The following is a 21,906-nucleotide window of genomic DNA, read 5'->3' as shown; positions in this document are numbered from 1 at the left end:
GCATTGAAGAGGAGATTGGCAAACACCGACGGAAGAAGAGCCGGCAGAAGGGAGAAATGCTCAGCCAGGGCAACGCACACATTTCACACACGCTCTCGAAGCCACATCTAACAGTGGTACAGGACTTGAGACAGGCAGAAAGCTGCGAGCCCAGCAGTGAGCATGCAGCACTGCCCATGCACACGGGCCCCTTCATTACAGAACTACTTGTTTGTGGGTTTTAATTTTAGCAAAGACATGGAATTCAAGCAGAATTCCCAGAAATGGCCTTGGCAAAGAGGCTATCCAGAGCAAACCAGATCTGATGCTGGGCAGATCTCTTACACTGATTACTTTTGCCATTTCAAATCTGATCTGATGTGACAGGAAATAGGGAAAAATACTGAAGGGGATGTTTTCCCAAAAGAAGGGAGAAGCAGTAAGTAAGTCCTGAGCTGATACAGTTGTGGAGTGCTTTACTGATGACACCAAAATGGGTATTCAATTCTATTCAGGGGAAAAATGAAATACTGTTTCAAATCTGGGGATAAGTGAGCTGAAATCTAAGCACACACACACAGGAGCAGAGCACAGCCTGTAAGAAGATTTGCAGAAATGTCCCTGGGCATTACCCTCAGTGCTGTCTGCAGCTCGTCTTTGAGAGAGCTGATCTCCTGCTTCAGGTACTGGATTTCTGATTCTTTGACCCGCAGCAGGACCTGTGGGAACAAAAGCAGCACATGTTTGCACCCAAGCAGACGCAGCGCGATCCAAAGATGCTTGCCCGCTGTGCCCAGTGACAACCGAGCCAGGGCTGGAGGCTCAGCCCCATGCTGGCTCCACACCAGCACCACAAAGCTGCTGGTTCACCCGTCTTCTGGTTCACGCAAGAAAATTATTCTTGGGTCTCTCAGGAACTTGCCCAACTTTGCACTGTTGATGTGCTTCCTGCACACCCCTCGGTTTCTGTTAGTCCCCACTGCTTTGTGCGGACTGAATCCCGGAGGACAAGCAGGGCTGGAGAAGGAAGAGCGGGTGTCCGGCTTGACATGGTGAGAAGGGAAGATTAGGACTCCAAGAGCTCCTGGACCCATGCAGCCCTGATGCATGGTGCCAACCGACCGCGCAGACCCGATGTGTGGAGGGATGGATGGCCACAGCACTGTCCTGGGGGTCCACAGGCTCTCATGCCTGCCAATACTGCCCCTTCGGTGCAGCAGCGGCAGAGCTCACCTCCAGCTCGTAGGCATCCTTGCCCTGCGTGAGAGGCGATCCAGCAGCCTCTCCCCCGCCCTCCCCGGTCAGCAGGGTCCGCAATCGCGTAATCTCCGCAGCCAGGCGGTTATTCAGCTCCTGGGAAGAAGAGGAGAGCCGTTGTGGAAAGGGGGAGTGTGGCCACGGCTCGGCACAGAGCCCACCACGCTGCCCATCAGGCGGTTCGTCTGTCACACCCTGCCCGCGCCAGCTGCCCCGGGCACAGTGGGGACCCTCACCTGGTTGTGGGCGTTGAGCTCCTGGTTCTCCCGCTGGCACTGGCGGAGGGCCTGCCTCTCAGCCTCCAGCGCCTGCGCCAGGTGGGCGTTCTCCAAACACTTCTGCGAATACTGCTCCGAAAGCACCTCCAGCTCCCGCTGCACCGACTGCAGCTCCTCCCTGGCAAAACACACGCCAGGTAGTGCCCTCCCCGCACATACTCACCCATGCCCGCCCTTCCTCCAGCACCCCATGCTGACCCAGGACATTCCAACAGGGATCTAAGCACTGAGGAGGAGGACTTGCATTTGGGAAAAATCTCAAGCCCAGAGGGAGCCAACCCTTCCTTCCCCCCTCACCACAGTGCCTGGGCACCAAAACGGATGGGAGGTCTTTCTCTAGGAGGTTAAATGGCTGGCCTTCCTCAAGTTTCCAAAAATTGAGCTGAGATCTATCAAGTTTGCTCTGAGGACTTGGGACTGGGTGCATTTGCACACCCACACATGTCTTATGGAGATGCATCAAGGTTAATAAAGCTGCTTGGGTGTTTTGCTCGGCTCCCACATGAGGACAGCCTTGCCACAAAAAGCTAAGTGCTTTCTCCTTGCCTCATTAGATTTGGTTGAGCAATCCTCCCACTGCAGCTGCATGAAAAGCAGCACCATGTCTGCATATCTGCTACTTCTGGTGACCATAAAGCAGCTGAATTTGGGTAGTGTGGGGACATTGACCTGGAGCCTGAAAGATTACGGGCAACCAAGAGCCTCCAATGGGCGCAGCTGGGTCAGGACCAAGGGAAGAGGTCCTTGTGACAACAGGTCTGCCCCTAACTCATTGCTGAAATCAAAGAGGGGAAAGGGGTCTCCCACACGTGTAATCTCCCTGCGAGACACAGCGAGAGATGGAGGATGACGACGGTCTTACAGGTATTGCCTTCGGAGGGCCTCGATGTCGGCATTGACACTGCTGATCTGGGAGCGCTGGGACTTCTCCAGCTCTCGCTCCAGCTCTTCCCGGTGTGCGTTCTTCATGGCTTCGATGGCTGTGTAGGAAAGCACAGCGTTAGCACCCAGCACCACTCCACCCAAGGGCCTTTTTTTGAGTTTTTGTTTGTTTGTTTTTTAAAGGAACAAAAACCGAGTCATCCCAGTGAACCTCCCACTGCTTCGTGGCCCCTTCAGTCTGTGCCCCTGGCTGCAAAGCAGTAAAGGGGCTTCTGCAAATCCCACTTTTTAATAAAGTCCAAACGATTGTCCAATTTGTATGTTGTTTCCTGGATTGTGGGACTCCTAATGCAGAGACCCTGGGTTCCAGCACTTTAAAACTCCGCAGGGCACTGAAGAATGAATTCAGTGTGGAATCAGCAATAAATTAATCCCAGGAATGACTAACGCCTTTCTGAGATGGAATGGAAAACGGATCAGACCATGTTAACAGCAAGCCTGGAGAAGGACCAGGAGATGGGCCGCCACTCAAAACGTATGTCCCACCAGCCTCTCCCCATCTCTCTGTGATCCCCACCCAGCCCACATCCCACCCCACGCTCTGCTCCTCCACATCGGAGCAAATGCTATCCCCATGTCCCCATCAACACGGAGCTGCCCCACTGCGGGGGACCCTCTGGCGTGTCCCCATACCTGAAATGGTGGCAGCCGTTTCTTCTGCCAGCAGGCGGTCTTTCTCCTCCCGCAGCTTCTCCAGCTCCCGCTGGTGCTGCCGCTGCAGGTCCTCGATCTTCTTCTGGTGTGTCTCCTCCATGGCTGCAAAGCCCCTTTCACATGTTGCCTGCAAAAGGGACGAGGGGAAGAGGTTGGCCCAGGAGTGCAGGGCCGGTGTCACAGCTGTGGTGAGCCTGCCGGGAGCTGCACGCCAGCGGGTAGGCCGGCACCCACGTTCCATCATGGGGAGCTTCTCCCTCCCCAACCGTGGAGGAGCTGGCTGAGGATGGACCTCGCAAGGTCAGAGCCTGTCCTGCAGTCGCTTGACCCCTGACAGCTCCGGTGAACGGGAAGAACAGGGTAAGTCTGGTGTCAGACCCGATTGGGGAATGCAAATATATGTTAAAAACAACAAAAAAAAGCCTACTGTGCCCCTTCTGCTCTCTTTTGCGATGCCTGATTTTATGCGGCCACCTCTGGGGTGGAAAACAAATGACTCGTGACAGCAACAGGACCTTAATTCCCAACTGAGTATCGCTTCAAATGCTGCATGGGCAATTATTTGCTAATTGAATTACTAGGAGTGAACTTAGCCCAGGACATGGAAGCAGCACTCTGGGGATTCAGGAGCCACCAGCCGTTAGATCCTGAATTCCAACCTGGTCCTGCCCCAGGCACAGACCCCGCTCCTGCCTCTGCAGCCGGACAAATGCAAAAGCCTGTTCCCAGTTCAGCCGCCAGCCCGGCTGCCCCGCCAAGCATATTTGGATCGTGGACAGACACATGGCTGCAGGACAGAGGCAGGACAGCAAAGCCACCGGCAGGCTCGAGCCACGAGCTGGGACGGGGAACGCACTGGGGATGCGGTGCACAAGCCCTATCAGACATCTAGGGGCAACCCTGATGCAAAGCACTGCGCTGGGCTTTTCTTCCCTCTTAATGTTACAGGCTGGCTTAATTTCCTGATTTCAACAGATTTCTTCTTGATTCACACTCACGTTTTCCACAGGAAGCGAGAACTGTCACCGAGGGAGCCATTGGGACTTCAGGGGAAATTTAAGGGGGACAAATTCACTCCCCCAGTGACTAAAGTGCTCATGACAGTCTAACACCCGCTGACCTACACTAACATATGCTCTTCAGCATCACTTCGTTGTCTAATGCTCTGTAACCTGTGCCACTCTCATTCCCAATTTTCAGATCTGGTGCTTTTATTCCTCCCCTTTAAGTTTGAATGCTGAGGCATTCTTCATTTTCTCAGCCTTTTTTTTTTTTTTTTTTTTTGAAACTCATAACTCAGTGCCAGAACCTGTCTGGACTTGGCTGACTATGGAGAGGCACGAAGCAGCCTTGCAGGATTCTTCATTACACCTCTAATGCTGGAGGAGAACGATGAATGCTCCTCCATAGGTCTGGCTGTAGATTCAGTATTTAATGTATTGTAAATGCATTGCTATAAATCCAGGACATCTGAACGTGAACAAACCAGTATCTCGTGTTACTGATGTTACATTCTCCATCAGCTTCAGAAGAGAAGAATTGAGCACATTTTAACTTGTAAATTGGACAGGTTTGCAATCACTTATTAGCGTTCTAACCAAGGGAAGGTTCTGTTTTGCTGTCTGTCCCTCTGCTTCCTACAGAGGTGCAGAGAGAGGCCGGTTCGCTCTGCTGTCCTCCTGGACAGCTCTGCCCAGAAGATGCTGCTTGCCTTCCCACCAGGCAAACTTCAGGTTTGGCAGAGCAAAGCTGAAAACAGAGGCGGGAGGTCAGGTTCATTGCTTGCCGTTATTTTTCAGCCTCTATTTTGGTTCTGGCCTTTTTGCTTCTTCCAAAACAAGAACATCCTCTGGTACAAGCAACCCTGTTTGGTGCCTGGCTTGCAAGACAAGGTGTTACCTGTGTGTCCTGCTGACCTGAGCGGGGGGTTCAAAAAGGGTTTTTCCTTCCTAAGGGTTAAGTTGGAGGAGATAGAGTTCAGTGAACACCACTGCTTCCCTCCCATCTCCCCAGCAGCTCTCCCTCCTCTGGACACCTGATTCACCCCTGATGGAATGCAGCAGAACTACTGCTCTCCCCAAGCTAAAACCAGCTTTTGGCTAGAGTTGAGCCATGCTTTACCCCCAGTACTAATGTGCGCTGAAGATCTTGCAGCTGGAAGCAAGCTCTTCCACATTTTTGCTGACTCTGAAGAACGACTGCTCCATGAAAGCCTCACCAGCATGGCCTCTGCGTGCAGCCTGCATTGCTGCCCTTTCAGCTGCCCGTTCAACCTGGAAGCCCCCCTGGGTGCTGCCACGAGTCCTCTACTGCCCTAAACCCACTTCTTAACTGGAAATGCTCTCTGATCAAAAGCAAAACACCAAACCCAAGAGGTTTAGACGTTGTACCATCTCAGGCTAGTTTTACACCCAGTCCTGACTGGTGGAGCAATCTGAACACAGGCACTTGATTGCCACTGGGTTTTTCTGCACCTAGCCTGGGTTTCCCAAAACTGTGCACTGTTTGTTGTGTAAAGAATCGCTGGTGTGCAACACCAGGGTGGCTCTCCTTGCAGCCTCCTGCAGAGGAGCTTTGCTTTGCTACAGAATTTGGCATCCATTTGCAGCTGCCTTCCCCAGGAACATACATGTTGAGAGCATTGAGTTTCCATTTCATCTTACATTTTTGAGGGCAGCAGAGACAGACTGGAGATTTGATCAGACTGGGAAAGACAGAGTTGAGGAATGCTTTTAAAGGGAAGTCATGAACAAAACGTACGCCTCAGGTACAAGGAGAAACACTACGGTCTTCGTATTGAAGGATAACGTGAAGTTATCAAGCTACTTTGAAACTCTCCCTCCCTCTACACACAGAGGCCGCCTTCAACAGTCAACCTTCCGACTGAGATCAACCCCTCAGCAATGCATTTAGAATACCCCAGCATGGAGAAAAGGGCAATGCCATGCTTTACAGAGGCCTTTCTAACACTTTGGGGCTTGCTTCAGCGTGCTGGCTCTTTCGGAGAACACCCTTTGGTTCAGTAAGCGAACCTCGGGACCGAACACACCCTCCTGTACATTCAGCAGGGGAAAGCGTAAAGCATTAAACGTATTAAAAGACCTTTAAGTTTTCAAAGTCTTTCTGGTATTTTTCCCTCAAGGTGGAAGCATTCCCCTCCAGATGCTTGTTCTCCAGCTCATCCCTCATGACGTTCATCTGGGCCTCCAGCTCCTGGATGCGCTCCCTCAGGCCATGCATGGAGTCCAGGTCACTGCTGGGGCCCTGCCCAGTGCCACCCGCCTCACCGGCCGCCCAGGCGTCCCCACTGCCTGGGCCCGCCGCGGGGGACACCTCTGGGTGCTGCCTCTGGTACTCGTCCAGCGTCTCCTGCAGGCGCTGCAGGTTCTGGCTGTAGTGCTCCTGCAACGCCTGCAGCTCCTCGCTGTGGATGATCTGCAGCTCCTTGATCTTGGCCTGGAACTTGTCCTCCAGCATTTGCATCTGCTCCAGGTGATACCGCTCCATGTTCTGCTTGTCACGGACGATGGCATCCAGCTGGTTGAGACCTTCCGTCCTCTCAGCCTTCAGAGCATCCTCTGTCCTGCTTAGTTGCTCTATCACATTTCGAATCTCCTCCTCATACCGTCCCTGCAATTCACTCAAGCTCTTGCTGTGTTTATGCTCTTCTTCCTCCAAGAACCTTCGCTGACTGTCAAGCTGGGACACCTTTGCTTTGAGATCGGCGTTCTCCCTTTCAAGCATGGCAATCACCTCGCCATACTCACCCTGCTGCTTTCTAAGTAAGTCTTCATACTCGTCCCGAAGGAGAGAGACTGTCTTCACGCGCTCCTGGCAGAGCGCGTCCATGCTCTGCAAGGACTCCTTGTAGGACTTCAGCTCTCTCTCATACTCCAGTCGGACTTTGCAAGCAGCATAACAAACCTGAGCCTGAACAATTGCATCTTGGACTAACAAAGAGGAATACCGTTCAAGGTCTCCCATGCACGAATGATATGGAAGACTCTGAGATATCTTCAGGAGCTTCTGACAGTTTCTCATTGCCTCCTCAGGAGGCAGAGAGAGTAAGGCAACAGATATTTCCTTCAGAACATTTGATTTGTCTTTTAGTTGTTGGGCAAGATCTTCCTGAATGGAAACAAGAGCTTCACTGCTATGGTCCATCAGGCTGCCAGTCTCCGTCTTGGCTAATTCCTGACACGGCACCATTTGGAGACGGCTCCCATCCCAGGAGATTTGGGTTCCTTCTGAAGCATCTTTTTGAATTTCAAGTGCTTCAGAAATCTGGTGCATAACTCTATCAAAATCAGGAGTCCTGTATGTTTTGATGATCTCCTCCAACATGCATTTATGCTGCTGGAGAGCTGTTTTGGTATTATGGAGGTCTTCTTCAATTGTTTTTAATCTCTGATGAAAAGACTCCCTCATTTTCTGTGCGACAAACCCAAGTTCTGCCTTGATCAGCGTAGCATCTGCTACAGCACTGAGAAAACATGGAGAAAAGCCCAAACCTGTTGTTTCTGTTTTGCCCTCGGCTTCTCCTTCTCTGGTGCTCAAGTGCACTCTCAGCTCCTCCACCTGGCTCCAGAACTCCCCTTCCAGCAACAGCTTCTTAGATAGGACACTGGCCAAGTCGACTGCTGTATGAGAAACAGTTGCCGGCTCCAACAAAACCACCTCAGCTGTTCCCTGGATCTCTCTCAGAAGCTGAGATATCTCAGAGCTTGCATTTTTCAAAGACTCTGCTATCTGGTTGATGAGAGAGGCCTCAAATGCCACTCTCTCAGAAAGCCATCTCAGCTGGCTGGCGTCAAACATTTCCGCTCGCTGCTCCTTGGAGACGTGCTCCTCTTCTCCCAAAAAACCTCCTTCTGGAGCGGGACTTTCCACGATAAGGCTTTCACTCTGCTGATACTCCAATGGGACTGGCGCCCCTCTCAAGGCTTGGATTGCATTTGATAAGGTCGTTTCCATGCTGGACAGAGTAACAAGGAACAAATCACCCTCTTTGTCCTTGTCTGATTTGGGCAAAGATCTTAGCTGCTCCCTGCACTTCTCTAAGCAAGACAGCGCTTGATCATTTTTCATTTGGAAACCTCCCAGCTCACTAACGTGATTTTCTATGAGCTTGAACTTTTCCTGCCTCTCACTTTCCAGCTGTGAGATCAAAGCACTGACTTGGGACAAGCTGGTCTGAAGTTGTTCCCGCAGCTGAGACTCTGTGCTGGCCCACTGATGGTGGAGGGCGATGAGTGTCTCCTGATTATGGCCGTGCTGGCTTTCAAGCTTCATCGTTACGTCTTTGAGTTTTTCCTCTGTAATATAAAGTTTGGTTTCCAGGGAATGGATGATTGAGAGATAGGTCTCAGAGTCGCTTGTCCCTGAGGATGGGTAACCAAGAGCTGGCTCTGATGACATGCTTTCTTCAGACAGTGATCTGTCTTGGCTCGTGTCTGAAGAGGTACTGCTTGTCCAGTTTTTCTCTGATCCGTCTGGATGGATGTATTTTTGGCACTGGATGCTCGAGAAACGGATTCTTTGCCTCTTGGCCCCCATGATTCCTACATCAGGCTTTGCTAAGGCTTTCTGAACTAACTCTTGGTCCTGGAGCTCTGCAGCTTTGGACGGGGAGCCAAATTCTTCTGCTTGCCTCTGGCTGGTCTCAAGAACCTCCTCCTCCTCTTCCTCCTCCTTCAGTGCATAAGTCAGAGATGGGAGGACATCCTGAGTTTGCAGAGGCTGCCCTAGTTGGGATGCATGACTTTCATCAGCCTCAAGATTGGGGCCAAGGTCTTCCACCTCCTCAGCACATGGACCTGTGCCTACGCTAGCTAATTTCTTTAAAGCCTCCTCCTTGGCCTTTAGCTTTACTTTAGTCTCCTCTAGGCTGCTATCTAAAGCAAGCATTTTAACCAAAGCCTCACTGAGATCTTGATCTTTCTTCTCCACAATTCTCAAGTGCATTTCCTTAACGTGTCTCAGCTCTTCTTCTTTTTCTTTCAGCACCTTCTGCACACCCTGGAACTGATCCGACACCTCCTCGAATGATTGCTCCAGATTGTGGTAGTTGGTCTCTTCCATTTTCAACTTTGCTTGCAGCTTTGCAACTTCATTATCCGACTCAGCAACCTGATTCATGAGCTCGTGGAACCGACATTTGATCTGATCTCGCTCTCTTTCGAGCTCCTTGATGTGCTCTGCAAGTTTCTGGATGCTGGCCTCCTTCATCACCAGCTGCTCCTCCAGCTGGTGGACAAGCTCGCTGCCTTCAAACTTTGCGCTCAGCTTCTCCTTCTGTAGAATTTCCATTTGCTGCTCGTTATTTTGCAGCTGGTTCTCATACTCATTGGCCTTATCCTCCACCTCCTTCAGACTCCGTATTAAAACCTGCTTTTCCCTCTCGCAGCTCTCCAGCAAAGCCTCGTAATTCTTCTGCAGCTTCTCTTCCATGAGGATCCGCGCTTGCTCACTAGCGTTCAGCTGCCTGCTTAGGTCTGCGATCCTGTCTTGGAGCCGCTGCACCTCCTTCTGATGGTCCCTCTGCAAAGCCTGCTGCATCTCCAGGTCCCGCAGCTCCTGGGTCTTCTCCAGGAGCAGAGCCTCCACGCTCTTCAGCTTCTGTTCGCTGGCCTTCAGCTGGGAGCTGAGTGTGGCCTCGCCGTGCTGCCACTCCTCCAGCTGCTCTTTGGCTTTCTCTTTTTCGCTCCTCAGGTCGCTCTTGAGCTTGGCTAGGGTCTGCTCCTTGATGGAGAGCTCAGCCGCCGCATTACTGAGCCTCGCCTGCAGGCTCTGAATCTCGGCCTCGTGGTGCCGGATCACGTCCTTGGCCTCAGCGTAGCTGCGCTTCAGCGACTGAATCTGCTGATTGATCAGCTCTTGACGCTGGCATTGGGCTTCCAGCTCGCTTTGGAGGTCTTGGTTGACTTTGTGGAGCCTCTGCCAGGCACCTGATGGCGAGGCGGCCACCTCGGTCTTAAAAAAATTGATTAAATACTAGATTAGTAACACTCTTGGCTCTCCCTTCTGAGTGTCACACCTCTGGCCAGGCAGGCCACGGAAAAGCTCCTCGCAGCGATTTGGCTGCTACCCACATGCTCCAATTGGGATGATTTATTCTTGGCACAATTTTTTTTGTTTGTTTTAACCAACTTTTTTTTTTTTTTTGAATGAGCGGCAGCTGCTTTCCAGTAACAGAAAACACGGACCACAACATCAAAACAGCTGTACAGTAACAGGCTAAAAGGAAAAAAAAAACAAAATCAAATAGAACCAAAAAACAATGAAAAAGAAACACCAGCAGTAAAACAGACGGACAGACGAGAGAAAAACGGGAAGGGTGAGAAGGAGGAGGGGATAGGAACAGGTCGAGAAGAAAGGAACTGCTTTTTTTAGCATGTTTGTTCGTTTCGTTGTGAAACAAAAAGTGCACAGTTCAGGTAACACAGTCCTACCGACCAAAAGCAACAACAGAAAGTGAGGTGACAGAAAATGACATCACATCCCACCCAAACGCAGGGAGACAGGATAGCCGGTGTGGCGATGTCATTTCTGTGACTGCCAAACAGGACTTAGTGGCTGCTCATCGCATTAAGGAGATGTTGTTATGCTAAAGTTTAAGATTAGGGAGGATCTAATTTCTCTACCTGCAAAAAAAAAACCAACAAAGGACAAAATAAAAAGCCCGACAAGTGAAGGGAGGGAAAAGGTGTGATGAGAATGTAAAATAAATGAAACCAACCTTTGTGAGATTCAAACCAAAGCAATGTAGCATGCAAAGAGAAAACTCACAGAGAGAGTCATGCAAAAGGCGACAGAAATTATGTATCTTTAAAAAAATACACAGACAGGAAGAGGCGAGAGAAGCACAGCATTAAGCCTAGGAATTTGGCCTGCCTTGCTGTACTCTGGTTGCTGATAAGGAAAGCCCACAGATGTGACACTCAGTTATGTTAAGTTAAATTTCATGCTTTACACCAAAAACATGCAAGAACATCTGCCCGGGACAGGTTAGTACGTGACCCCTCCCTCCCACCGTGACCGGAGATGGGGGACGTCTCCAGTCTGTCTGTGAGGAGCAGGAGCCCCCGCCATTTCTCCCAGTAGGGTTCAAAGTTGGGGTGCCCTGTCCCGAGGAAGCTCAGAGCGAGAGAGGGGTTACACGAGGCCGGAGAGGCTTCGGTGCACGGCACATGCATCGGGGTGGGTATCTATCTCAGCGGCTGCCTTACGAAACGTGCAGCCTCTTTTATGTTGGGGCAGTGCTTGGGGGGTCCGTACGGAGCTGGTCATGCTGCCAAGGAAGGGTTGGTGCCCCCCGGACAGCTCAGGAGGGATGGGCTGGCAGCAGTCAGGCTCCTCCATCGTCTCTCCCCACAGACAACGTAGGAAACTCTCCAAAATTAGGTATGATGGAGGCGGGGGGCACATGAAATTCAGAAGGTCCATAAAAAAAAAAAATGCTGTGATGTTTGCTCACAGTCCGGGACTGCAGAAACCCCCCCTGTGATTCCACTCCCTCCACCCCAGCAGGGTTTGGTGGGGTTACTCCTTTCTGCAACAGGACTTTAATCCCTCTGCTCCCAGGGAAACATAAGGGAAATCCCCAGAACAATTAGACTGGAGCAAGCAAAAGTCTCCAACCCTTCAAAAAACCCTCTCCAACTTATAGGTCAAAGTTTGGGTCACTTCTCACTGCAGCAATGATTTGCTCAGCCCTTCTGCAGACTTTGCCTCTTGCTCCCCCTCCTCGTATCGAGGCGCTACGGCCACCTTCAACACGGCCAATCTGACAGTGGGTTCAGCACCCAGCTTTCAGCCCCACTCCCTGATTTTTCCAGCTCCAGGCAAAGGGAGGTCGGATGCCTTTGCTCCAGAGAAGCAGGAGTTAGTTACTCTTCCAACACTGCCAAGTGATAATGGAACTCCTCCAAGGAAGCACTGTCAGCTTGGGGACTCCAGAAATAAATGCATTAATAACTCCTCCAAGGAGATCACCAGCAAGGAAGGCAAGATACCCCTCTACCTGGGCTGGCTCCACTGCCTGTGCAACTTCTTCAGGGAAATTTCTCCCGTGAGAAATAAGGACACAAGGTTCAGCATCGACACCGGGTTTGCTGCCATGGGAGCGCAGTGTGCGGCCACACACAGCCACTTCAATCCAGAGCCAGTCTGGCCAAGTAGACTTGAGCAGGTCAAAATGCTGCCCCTGCACAAAACAGGACTATGGACCCATGAGAGCAGCCAGAAGCTGCCCTGCAGGCGTTACGGCTCCTCTGGGCATGGATGCTCCCAGAGGAAGGGCTGGAAAAAGTCCGCTTTATTTGGAGGAGGGGAGGAAAGGCTTTCCAAGAGACTCTCCCGTCTCTTTTGCCAGAACCTCTAAAACACGCTTCTAGGCTTTACTGAGGAAAGGCATCTTGTAACAGAAAAAACCACCAAAATGATCCAAAACAACAGGTCGTCCTGGTGCAAATCCCGCTCTGGCTGCAGGGAATGGGCCCGGGAGATACACCTGCATGTGCTGTGTTTGCCCATGTAACTGCCACACAAACTCCCTGGCCAGGAGCAACTGCTGGGCTACAAGATGCTTAGAAAGCCTTATGTGCACCCCACTGCCTGAGGGGAATATCTGGGACACAGAAAGGGGGAAACAGCTGTTGCATAGGCAAACACAGTATGGAATGGATCAGACGTGGACTTTGCTGAGGCCCCATCTGTCTGCCATGGCTGTCTTTTGTTTTCCCTCGGGGACGCCAGTAGGTAATGCTATCTTCTGTCTACTGCATCCCAGATCAGAGGTTTTGTTAAGCAGATGATCCTGGTAAGGCTACAGAATTAGCAATACTTGCAAGAAGGTCAAATCTCTCTGAGCCCACTCAGTGGTGCACATCTCTGCGTCAACCAGGATGCCCCCACAAACACCCTGGACTGAAGCCCACCAGGGTGCCCCTCAGGCACAGTGGATGATGGATTTCTTTCTCCTTCCCGCTCTCCTACCTGCAACACGTAGCCCTCCCGGGCGCTCTGCTCCCGGCCCAGTGCCACTTTCAGCTGGTCCTGCAGGTGCCGGTTCTGCTCCAGGAGCTCCAGGGCCTCCTTCTGCTTCTGCTCCAGCTGGAGGGACACAAAGAAAGACAGCGTCCAGGGAGTGGGCAGGGGGTCGGCCATAAGGAGCAAGCGGCTTGGAGGGGACATAGAGCACAACAAACGGGGCTTTTGATGGCACCGCTGCTTTGCCCTGCTCTGGGATCTGGATTTCATTTTGCCAGGCAAAATCCCTCCCCCCTGACAGAATTAAGTTTTGCATTAGTTTAATTCGTAAAGCTCACTGCGGCAAAGGATGAACAGCACCAGCTCGTGCCAGGCATGATCCAGGCAAATCCCAGCCCGGTTCAGATTGGTGATACTCCCGGTTGCTCCATGCCTGCACCCCTTTCATCCCTGCTAATACACCTTAATCCCAACTAACAACAACCTTTGTTATCCCAGGTGTGGACCTCTTCCAAGCGAGCTGAGTCTCCACCATTCTTTTCCTAAAATCGTAAGATTGCTTGATGTAGGCTCCACAAAAAGGGAACCTTTGTGGTGCGTGCTGTAATCCAAGCCAGTTTATAGTTTTGTAGATATAACTGCAGACACAAATCTCTACAGCTGCAGAGGCACACAGAATTATGAGCTTGATTTTAGAGTCTGGTTAATACGCATCAATTGTACCCATTTCATCAGAGGCCGGCTGGCTAACAACCAACAAAAGTGTAGGCTGGGAGAGGGTAACGAAGTACACCTGTGCAAGAACAGCCCTTTCTGCAGCCATGGGAACACGAAAGCTGCCGGCAGAGCTGTATGGGAACGGACACGGATCTGTGCCCTGCCAGCTCCCCAGGGGACCCTACAGCATCCCCACTCGTTGCTATTACGAAGCAGGCATAAATGCAGCTTTTTTAAGCCTTGCTCAGCCTTCCTACAGTTCCTGCAGTGGCCTGAAGGCCATTTTGCCAGGCAGCCTGCACCCCACGCACCCCGTTTTACCTCCTTCTCCAGCAGCGTGGTCAAGTGCTGCTTTGTCAGCCCCTCATCCTGGTCCTCAGTGTGGGCAAGGTGCAGGGGCGCGATGGGGATCTGCTTCTCCTCCCGTAGTGGGGTGGTCTCCACCTGGTGCCAGCGCTGCTCGATCTCCACATGGACGTTCTGTGGTTTGATGTCCGCTGGGACGGGCAGGATCCGATCCACCTCCATCCTTAGCGCCTCTTCTGACCCTGCCCCGTCCACAGCATCGATCACCTCGAAGCGCTTGCGCCGCTCCTCCCGCCGCCGGGCCCGCTCCCGCTCCAGCTCTCCCGGGTCGGCGTCAGTGGCACCAGTGTCCCTGGAGAAGGCGGCAGAGCCGCTCTTGGAGGAGTCTGCAGCATTTGCACGCTCCTGCGCCAGGGCTTGCTGGATGGGGCGAAATTCGGCCCAGTCAAACGTCTTGGACCGTCCTTCTCGCCGGCGCTCCCGGGCACGGCTCCGCTTCTGCTCCGGGTCCAGCTCAGCTTGCTCCACATCCGGCTTCTCGCTCGGCTTTGGACTGGTCTCGAAGGAAGAGCTTGTTTTACTTTTCTCTTCCGGCAGAGAGCTGTGAGGACAGAGAGAGGGGTGAAGGAAAGTGTCAGTGGGTACTCAAGACGGCCAGGCGCTCCCATGCATGCCTTGAAGAGCTGGGTGGAAAGGGGCTGCTGGAAGCCCAAGCCAATGCCACGTGGGTGACCCCCTGCCCCTCCATCTCCCGTCGCCTCTCAGGCGCAGGAGCCACCGCTGCCCTTCCCCAGGGTCACGCTGGTGTGCAAAGCCTTGATGCAAGCGGCCCCGGCTGCTCCTGGGCACCCCCCGGCCCCTGGAGAGCAGCTGATCCCGATCTCGCTCCTCCTCGGCAGCCGCCCCAGGGCCGGCGACCACGACACAGCAGCAACCCGCGGCCAAGGCAGTGACCCTGAACCGTCCTGCCAGGCGGGGAAGAAGCTTCAAAAGCTCCTCCAGTGCCCGCCGGGTGGCTTGCCGCCCACCTCCCCATCTGCGGGGCTCCATGCACACACGCCGGTAGATACGGCCATAGTCACGTGCTTGCGGGGAGGATGCCACCAGTCCCACCAAAGTCAGTCTGGCTTCAGAGCTGCGGGGTGGAGAAGCAATGAGCAGCTCCCAGAGGTCTTGCGTAACAGGGGGAAGGTTTTCCTCGAGCTTAGCAAAGTCGGGGTATTAATGGGTTGAAAACTTCTCCGTGCCACTATCTGCACTGAAGGCACAGATCTCCCCCGGGGAAACCAGCCCTGTGGGCAGCGCGGGCAGCCACCCCGGCATGGGGCCTGCACGCCATACGTGCAGTTGTTGGTGCAGCAAGGAGAGCAAGAGTTATTCAATACACCACGGAAGTCACTGAAAATGCTGATTTCTCAAGCAAGGAATGATCATTAGTGCTGAGTTAGAGGGTGGTGGGTTGAGAGGGAAGACATACTCGTCAAGCAGGGAAAGTGAATAAGGGAAGGCAATATTGTTTCCAACCTACAGATAATCCATAATGCAGTATTAGCTTATTAAATGTAGACATGCCAGCCTTGTAACATGCAGATCAAAATTAAAAAAGAAAACAGCAGTATGCTAAGTTTGCAGAGGAAGCCCGTCCCGAGGGAGTGGCAGGCATTTGCTGAACCCTCTTTGCTATCAGAAGCCCCCGAGATGCCTCCTGAGGCACAGCCCTGCTGCTCCGGCTGACTCCTGGCTGTCCCTGCTTCCAGCACAACCCCAGCGTCTCCTCGGGCTCCAGCCTCCAGCACAGCCTTGACAAGCTTTCTAGAAGGGCACAGTGGGAAGAGCTGGAAGCAGCTCCCCGGGCCCTTCGCTGCAGGCAAACAACCGCTAACAGGGCTCTGACCCACAGGACCACATGCACCGAGACTGCCGTGACTGGGAGGGAGCAGCAGCAGCACGGCTTCTCCTCCCGCCTTGGTAACACACCCCAGCTCCCGCAGCCAACAACCTCATGTATGTGCATGTTCCCAAAACAAAGAATGGAGCAGAAGAGATGACTCTGCATGGGTCCAGGGCTAGTATCTTCCGATGCACTTTCATCCACGATCAAACCACAGGCTCAGTAGAGCTGGGTTTCAAGAAACTCTGGCAGTTACAGGCTAAAACCAGCTTGGAGATAATTCCTTCTTCAGCTCTGTCACTTGCAGCTAATAAAATAAACCCAAAAGGCACCACGATGAAACCTCCTCACTCCTCAACCACTAGAAGATATTGCATGACTCCGAAGCCAGGCACTCAATCTGGAGTCAGTTAGTGATTACAGCTGCATTTTAAATAAGGAAAGTGGGGATGAGATGGAGTCTTAAAACGGAGAAGGGAGCTAGGAAAAAAGGGGGTCCTGGGGCCCCTTGGACGCCGTTGAGAGACGGAAATTATGCTGCTCTAAACACCAGATGGAAGAATCTCGGCATTTCTAGCGGTGACATCTCTCGCAAGCTCATTTCTCCTCTGCTGCTTTCCAAAGGGCATGGGATGTGTGTCAGGGAGCAGAGGGACGGCTGCTGGGAACTGAGTTAAGAGACTGAGAAGACTGACCCGAAGTTTCTCGTTTCATCTCCCACAAGTGCCCCACGGCTATTAATTCTGCTCAAGCATTTCACATCTCCTCCATCCCAGACAAATTAATTCACATCACATGGGAGAGGGGGTCTTTGCCTTGTAATGGTATTTATAGGTCAAAACAAAAAGGTTTTTTTTCTAATGCAGATGGCTGTGGGACTGGTGCAAGCTGAGAGCCGAGCATGCTGCCACAGCGTGCAAGAAGCACGTGAAGGCTGCAGGGAATTGGGGGGGCACTGGGGAACTCAGCCTCACTGGGGTTGGGAGCTGAACAAGGACTCAGCACTGAAGCAGCCACCTTCTTTCTTGTGTGTAGTTTATATCTGCGTGGTCATCCTTAGCAGAGTGTAATTAGTGCCTCTGCAGATTGCAGGGCACTGCTGAGGGCAGGGAGCAGTGCAGCACCTGCCCCCTGCCCCGGGTGCTGACACATGCAGCAATATAAACAGTAATTAGGACTTGAGTAACCGAGAAAACGAGTGTTTGGCTTGGTGGAGACATGGCAGCAGGTTAACGAGACGCAGTGGGGGGCTGCAGGAGCGTGTGGAGTTGGACCTGCTCTGGGGACAGGGTGAACACTGCTGCCCTCCCAGCACAGCGGAGCATCCAGACTAACGTCCCTCTCGCACCCCAGCCATGCTGTGCAGACATTGCCACCTCTCCATCACAAGCCTTTGGCAGTCTGTCCTTCGGCTTTCCAGCAGCCTCATCCACAAGCTGCTTTCCGGGTGCGGATGTTAATGATGTGCCTGAAGCCAGACGGAACAGGCTGGGATACCACACGCACCCACGCGCCGCGGCAAAGGGCTTGCAAGCAGGCACCAGATGAACACAGCCCCACTGCATGTGCGGCACAGCCCTTCAGCTCACAGCAACAACTCCTCAGCAACGTGACCAGCTCAAGATTGAGATTCCCGGTCTATTTATGCAGCGTAACAAGTTACTGCCCAACTGGTACCTGCACTTGGACCCTCTCACTGGGATAAGCCAAGTCAAACCACTTTGCCTGGGCTCAGAGCAGATGCAGAGCACAGGACTATTGTGCTGCAGTAACCTATTAGGCTATAAATATATCTGGCTCTTTAAAGGCAGAGAGGTCCCCTCAAATTTCCTTGGTCTTCATCTTCATATCTAGTCACATCGGAAGATACCAGTGTGGGGAAATCAAGTGTCAAAACCAGGTTGCTTCTTCCCTTCTCTCTGGCTTTTATTTAAAGAAAAAAAAAGGGCAGGGGGGAAGAGAAAGAAAAATAAATGGAAACTGCAGGGCTTCCCATCCGAGGTGCAGAAAAGGAGGAGCATGCAGTGAATCACAAGATATACAAACCACAAAACGTTAATACAGGAGAGAACACAGTTTTCCAACCTGGGCTTCAGCACGGATAGTTTCAAAGAGAAGTTTTTCCTGGGATTGCATGGAAATCAAACATACAAAGGAGTGAGGAGAGAGGTGGCTCCCCCGAGACCCCCACGAGATCCACCAGAGCTCGGGCAGGGCTGGGAAATGGTGGCCGAGTGCCAAGCGGGATGGGGAAGGAGAGGCTGGAGCATCTCCGGGTCATAGCACCAGGTGAGAAGAGCCATTCCATCAATGCGGGGACAAACCTGGCAAAAACCTGCTCGTTGCAGCTACGGGAAGGACAGGAGACGGAGTTAATGGTGCGGCCGTGTCCACGAAGCCTGTAAGAGGTGGCTCCTACGAGTGTGGCTGGCGCGGTTAGCTGTGAGGAGGTCAAACACCCTTTACCCGCAGCCGCAAGCGCTCACAGAAGGTACTCTGTGAAGCGGGGGGTCCCTTCCTCTGGCACTGACGGCAGGAGGAGACGCGAGCATTACTAACGCATAAGGGGAATGAGCTGCGGCAGCTATCTGGAAGATCAAAAGAGGAGGGAAGACGATTTGCTGGCTGGAGTTTAAAATATATCAGAGCCAAACAGCTTCTAAATTGAACCCTGGGCTCGTGCTGCCGTGACCCGCGGAGGGGATGGGCAGCTCGTGCTGAACAGTAGCCAGAGGAAAGGGAGAACCCAGCACAACTGAATCCAAGTGGTTTCACAATACCTGGTGGGAATCCAGAGGAGCCTTGATATAGGAACAGTATTTCATATTCCTATGCACAAATTAAAGCCACATTTTCAACCCTCATTGAAATCTGCACGCATTAAGAGTAACTCAGCATATCAGCATTCCCACAAAGTGTATCCAAATTAAGCCCAGAGAGAGGGATGTGAGAAAGAGCCGCAGCTTCCAGGAACGGACAGGCTCAGAAAGAGGAAAGAAAGGGGATAAGGGAAGAGTTACTCCTGCAGAGCAAACCAGACAGCTACAGGGGTTGCTAAACTCCCCCCTTTACCTTGTTACATCAGGAGCAGTGGTAGGGCGAACATGCTTCATGATGGTCTGGATCCAGTTGCGGCGAATGCCCGACGTCATGGCGGAGAGGGTGAACTCCCCTTCCTTCGTCTAGGGAGAGAGGAGGACCGGCTCAGAGCAGCTGATTGCACCCACCAGCACCTTCCCAGCCCCCCCAGTACCACCCTGCACCCAGCCCCGAGCACTCAGTGCTGGGGCACTGCTCGCCGGCTGCGCAGAGGTCATACCCAGCCCCTCCATCCCCCCAGCACGCTCGCGGTGGGAATTAGCGTTTCTCAGCAATCAGGCTAGTTTTGCTGTAGCTGAGACCCTAAGGCTGAGACAAAACCTTCCCTTTCCCCCTCCATTTTTTGTGAACCACCAAAAAACTGGCTCTCAAACCCAAGGCCGTAGCTCTCTGAGCACTGTGGGGGATGCCGGGTGGCCTCTCTTAGGTGTTTGGGGAGATGTTTCCCTTGCCATGGACAAGCAACCCCAAGCAGTGGCACAGCATGAGCAGCCCCATCGGCTGTCCTGCAGCCGGACTCTTCTTCCTCCCCACATTCTCCTTACGTGGATCTGGAAGCCGTAGTTTCGCTGAACCGGGTACTCAGTAACATCGTAGCATGTGGATAAATCGATTTCTCCATCCAGGTCAGCTGCCTGGAGAGGGAAGAGGTAAAATAAGCCCTAATGCTTTGCAACCCCAAAGCGTGGTGGACTCGCAGGGAGGCACGCAGCAGGTCCTCGAGAAGCACAAAGCCCTGAAGAGTGATGCTCCAGGACCTCGGCATCTGGGAAGACAACCTGCCCGGGGTCAGTCTGTGAGCACCTGGGGCTCACCTGGATGCAGAGCGATGGGTTGAATGCTGATGGGGAAGACACTTACCTCCTCTGCCACCGAATCCCGGTAGTATCTCAGGCTCTGGTCAGTCAGCACAAACCAGTGCTTCTTCCACTAGGAAACAACAAGGACGGGGCAGTTACAATCCTGCTCCTTCCCCACCAATGGAGCCTGGGCAGCTCGTCACAGGTCACTTGGCAGAGATGCCCCACAGGGAGGCAATTCGCAGCCTCTCTCCTCCCAGCTCCACGCCCGGCTTCACCGAGAGGCCCTCCCGGGGGGAAAAGGAGACCCGAACAGGCAGTAACGCAAGGGATACAGTGATGGTTTGCACCACCAGGACTCTGATGTCCCCAGCGCTGCCACACTGGCAGAGCACTGGACCCTCAATGGCACCAACCCTGTATGTGACGGTGAAACATCGCGAGAGCCACAGGGGCAGGTGGAGCCTTCCCATTAGCTCCACTGGCAAGACAATGCTTTTAGTAGCTGCACCTAAAGCCTTGGAGGGAACTTAAAAAAAAAAAAAAAGCAGTAAAACACTCATGTTTTATCTGCAGTACCTAGAAATTGAGTTGGAGCCTATTCCTGGCCCTTACTCTACACAAATATGCCTTCTGCACGCTCGAAGCGAGGCACAGGCTTACCCAAGGCAGCTTTCAGTTAATAAAGCACTTGCTCCAGCAGCCGAATCCCCCTCTGGCTGCCTACAGACGTGCCCTTGGCCCCAGGGCCCAAAGCACTAGCAGGTACCTGCAGCAGAGCCCAGGCCACGGTGCTCACAGCCTGGGCAAATCGCCCTCATTTTGCCTCGATGGGCTGAGCGGGAGGGAAGGAAATCCAAGGAAGGGGCAGTTTGCAAACAGTCAGGGCACCCATGCCGCCTCGGCATCAGTGCTCGTCTCTAAGGCTCCAATAGAGCAGCACATCCCGCCATCCCTCCGGGAACAGACAAGAGGAAAGCAGCAGCGGCTGCTTACCTCAGTGTCAGCTCAGAGGCATTTATTTATTTCTTGGCCTTGCCATTTCCCCGGCGCTCAGGAGACCTTATCTGAGCCTCATTACTGACGCCAAAGAGGTTGCTGGGTCGCAAGGGAGATGAGACTAATGGAGAACGGGAACACGAAACCAGTGCTGCTATCCAAGCTGCCCCGGCTCCCTAGAAACCCATGACACGATATCCAGCTGTGGGGCTTTGAAACCTCCCCAGGACAGACCACCAGCTCTTCTCGCTCCAAGACAAACACCATTTGCAGAGGGCTTGCACACAACTACTGCTGCCTGGCTCCAGAGTTGTACAAATTCCCTGTTGCTGCTCTGCCCAAGCGCCTACATCAGGTTTCTCCCATCTGGAGCACAGCCCAATACTGATCTACCCTGCAAGGACATCGGGGCTTCGTCAGTGCCGAGAGCAGCCCCACGCGCAGCCTGCACAGCCAGGACATCGGAGTGAGCGTCAGCTGCCAGAAACCAGGACCGACCACAGCACTGAAGACCGACGCGAAGGGCAGAGCTTCCCCCGGACTCACCTGCCCGTCCTCATACTGCTTTGTCAACCAGCCCTTCTTGAAGTTCAGCAGGTCAGGCTGCAAGAAAGGAGAGAGGTGATCAGAGGGAAGGGTGGAAGCGTCCGCACCCAGCAGACAACAGCAGCAGCTTGATAAAACACAGCGCAGCAATAAAAGAGACCAGCAACAGTTAAATTGGATCATTATACTGCATGGAGCTAAACGTTTGCTCCCAGGAGGAACAGAGACGCACTGTATGGTTTATTCAGGCTGTCCCCTTTCTAGCACTTCTCTTGCAATTTCCTACTGTTAACACCAGCCTTACAGAGGAAGGAGAAGCAAGGAATTAGCAAGACTGCAGGCAGTTTTGTCCCTCTATTATATACTACGAAGGAAAAACGATGTGCTATTCATGCAAAGCTGCAGGGTTCTAAACAAGGCTGAGTTCCCAAGGCTGAAAATACAAGGA

The 21,906-nt window shown here is 52.8% G+C and overlaps 1 protein-coding gene across 9 annotated transcripts in view; it reads right to left on the bottom strand.

The window, feature by feature from the left end:
- The window catches only part of MPRIP (myosin phosphatase Rho interacting protein), an 82,637-nt gene that overhangs the window by 6,007 nt on the left and 54,724 nt on the right, over positions 1-21,906 (bottom strand). For 6 of the 9 annotated variants that reach the window (XM_087734262.1, XM_087734265.1, XM_087734264.1 and 3 more), the window contains 12 exons: positions 21,459-21,515; positions 19,975-20,043; positions 19,659-19,748; positions 19,087-19,196; positions 14,139-14,724; positions 13,107-13,223; positions 6,213-10,082; positions 3,090-3,237; positions 2,377-2,494; positions 1,473-1,632; positions 1,213-1,332; positions 612-698 (listed from right to left, as the gene is read on the bottom strand). In XM_087734262.1, the coding sequence (XP_087590388.1) occupies positions 612-698; positions 1,213-1,332; positions 1,473-1,632; positions 2,377-2,494; positions 3,090-3,237; positions 6,213-10,082; positions 13,107-13,223; positions 14,139-14,724; positions 19,087-19,196; positions 19,659-19,748; positions 19,975-20,043; positions 21,459-21,515 (5,532 nt within the window). Of the gene's footprint in view, positions 1-611; positions 699-1,212; positions 1,333-1,472; positions 1,633-2,376; positions 2,495-3,089; positions 3,238-6,212; positions 10,083-13,106; positions 13,224-14,138; positions 14,725-18,060; positions 18,139-19,086; positions 19,197-19,658; positions 19,749-19,974; positions 20,044-21,458; positions 21,516-21,906 lie in introns of all 9 variants that reach the window. The other 3 variants (XM_087734268.1, XM_087734269.1, XM_087734270.1) reach the window with 2 other exon arrangements.

The sequence above is a fragment of the Nipponia nippon genome, unplaced genomic scaffold, assembly GCF_047370975.1.
Source record: "Nipponia nippon isolate SJK-2023a ecotype South Korea unplaced genomic scaffold, ASM4737097v1 scaffold_5, whole genome shotgun sequence".
NCBI classification, from domain to species: domain Eukaryota; kingdom Metazoa; phylum Chordata; class Aves; order Pelecaniformes; family Threskiornithidae; genus Nipponia; species Nipponia nippon.
The sequence above is the reverse complement of the archived record's forward strand: the minus strand, read 5'-3'. Positions and strand labels throughout refer to the sequence as shown.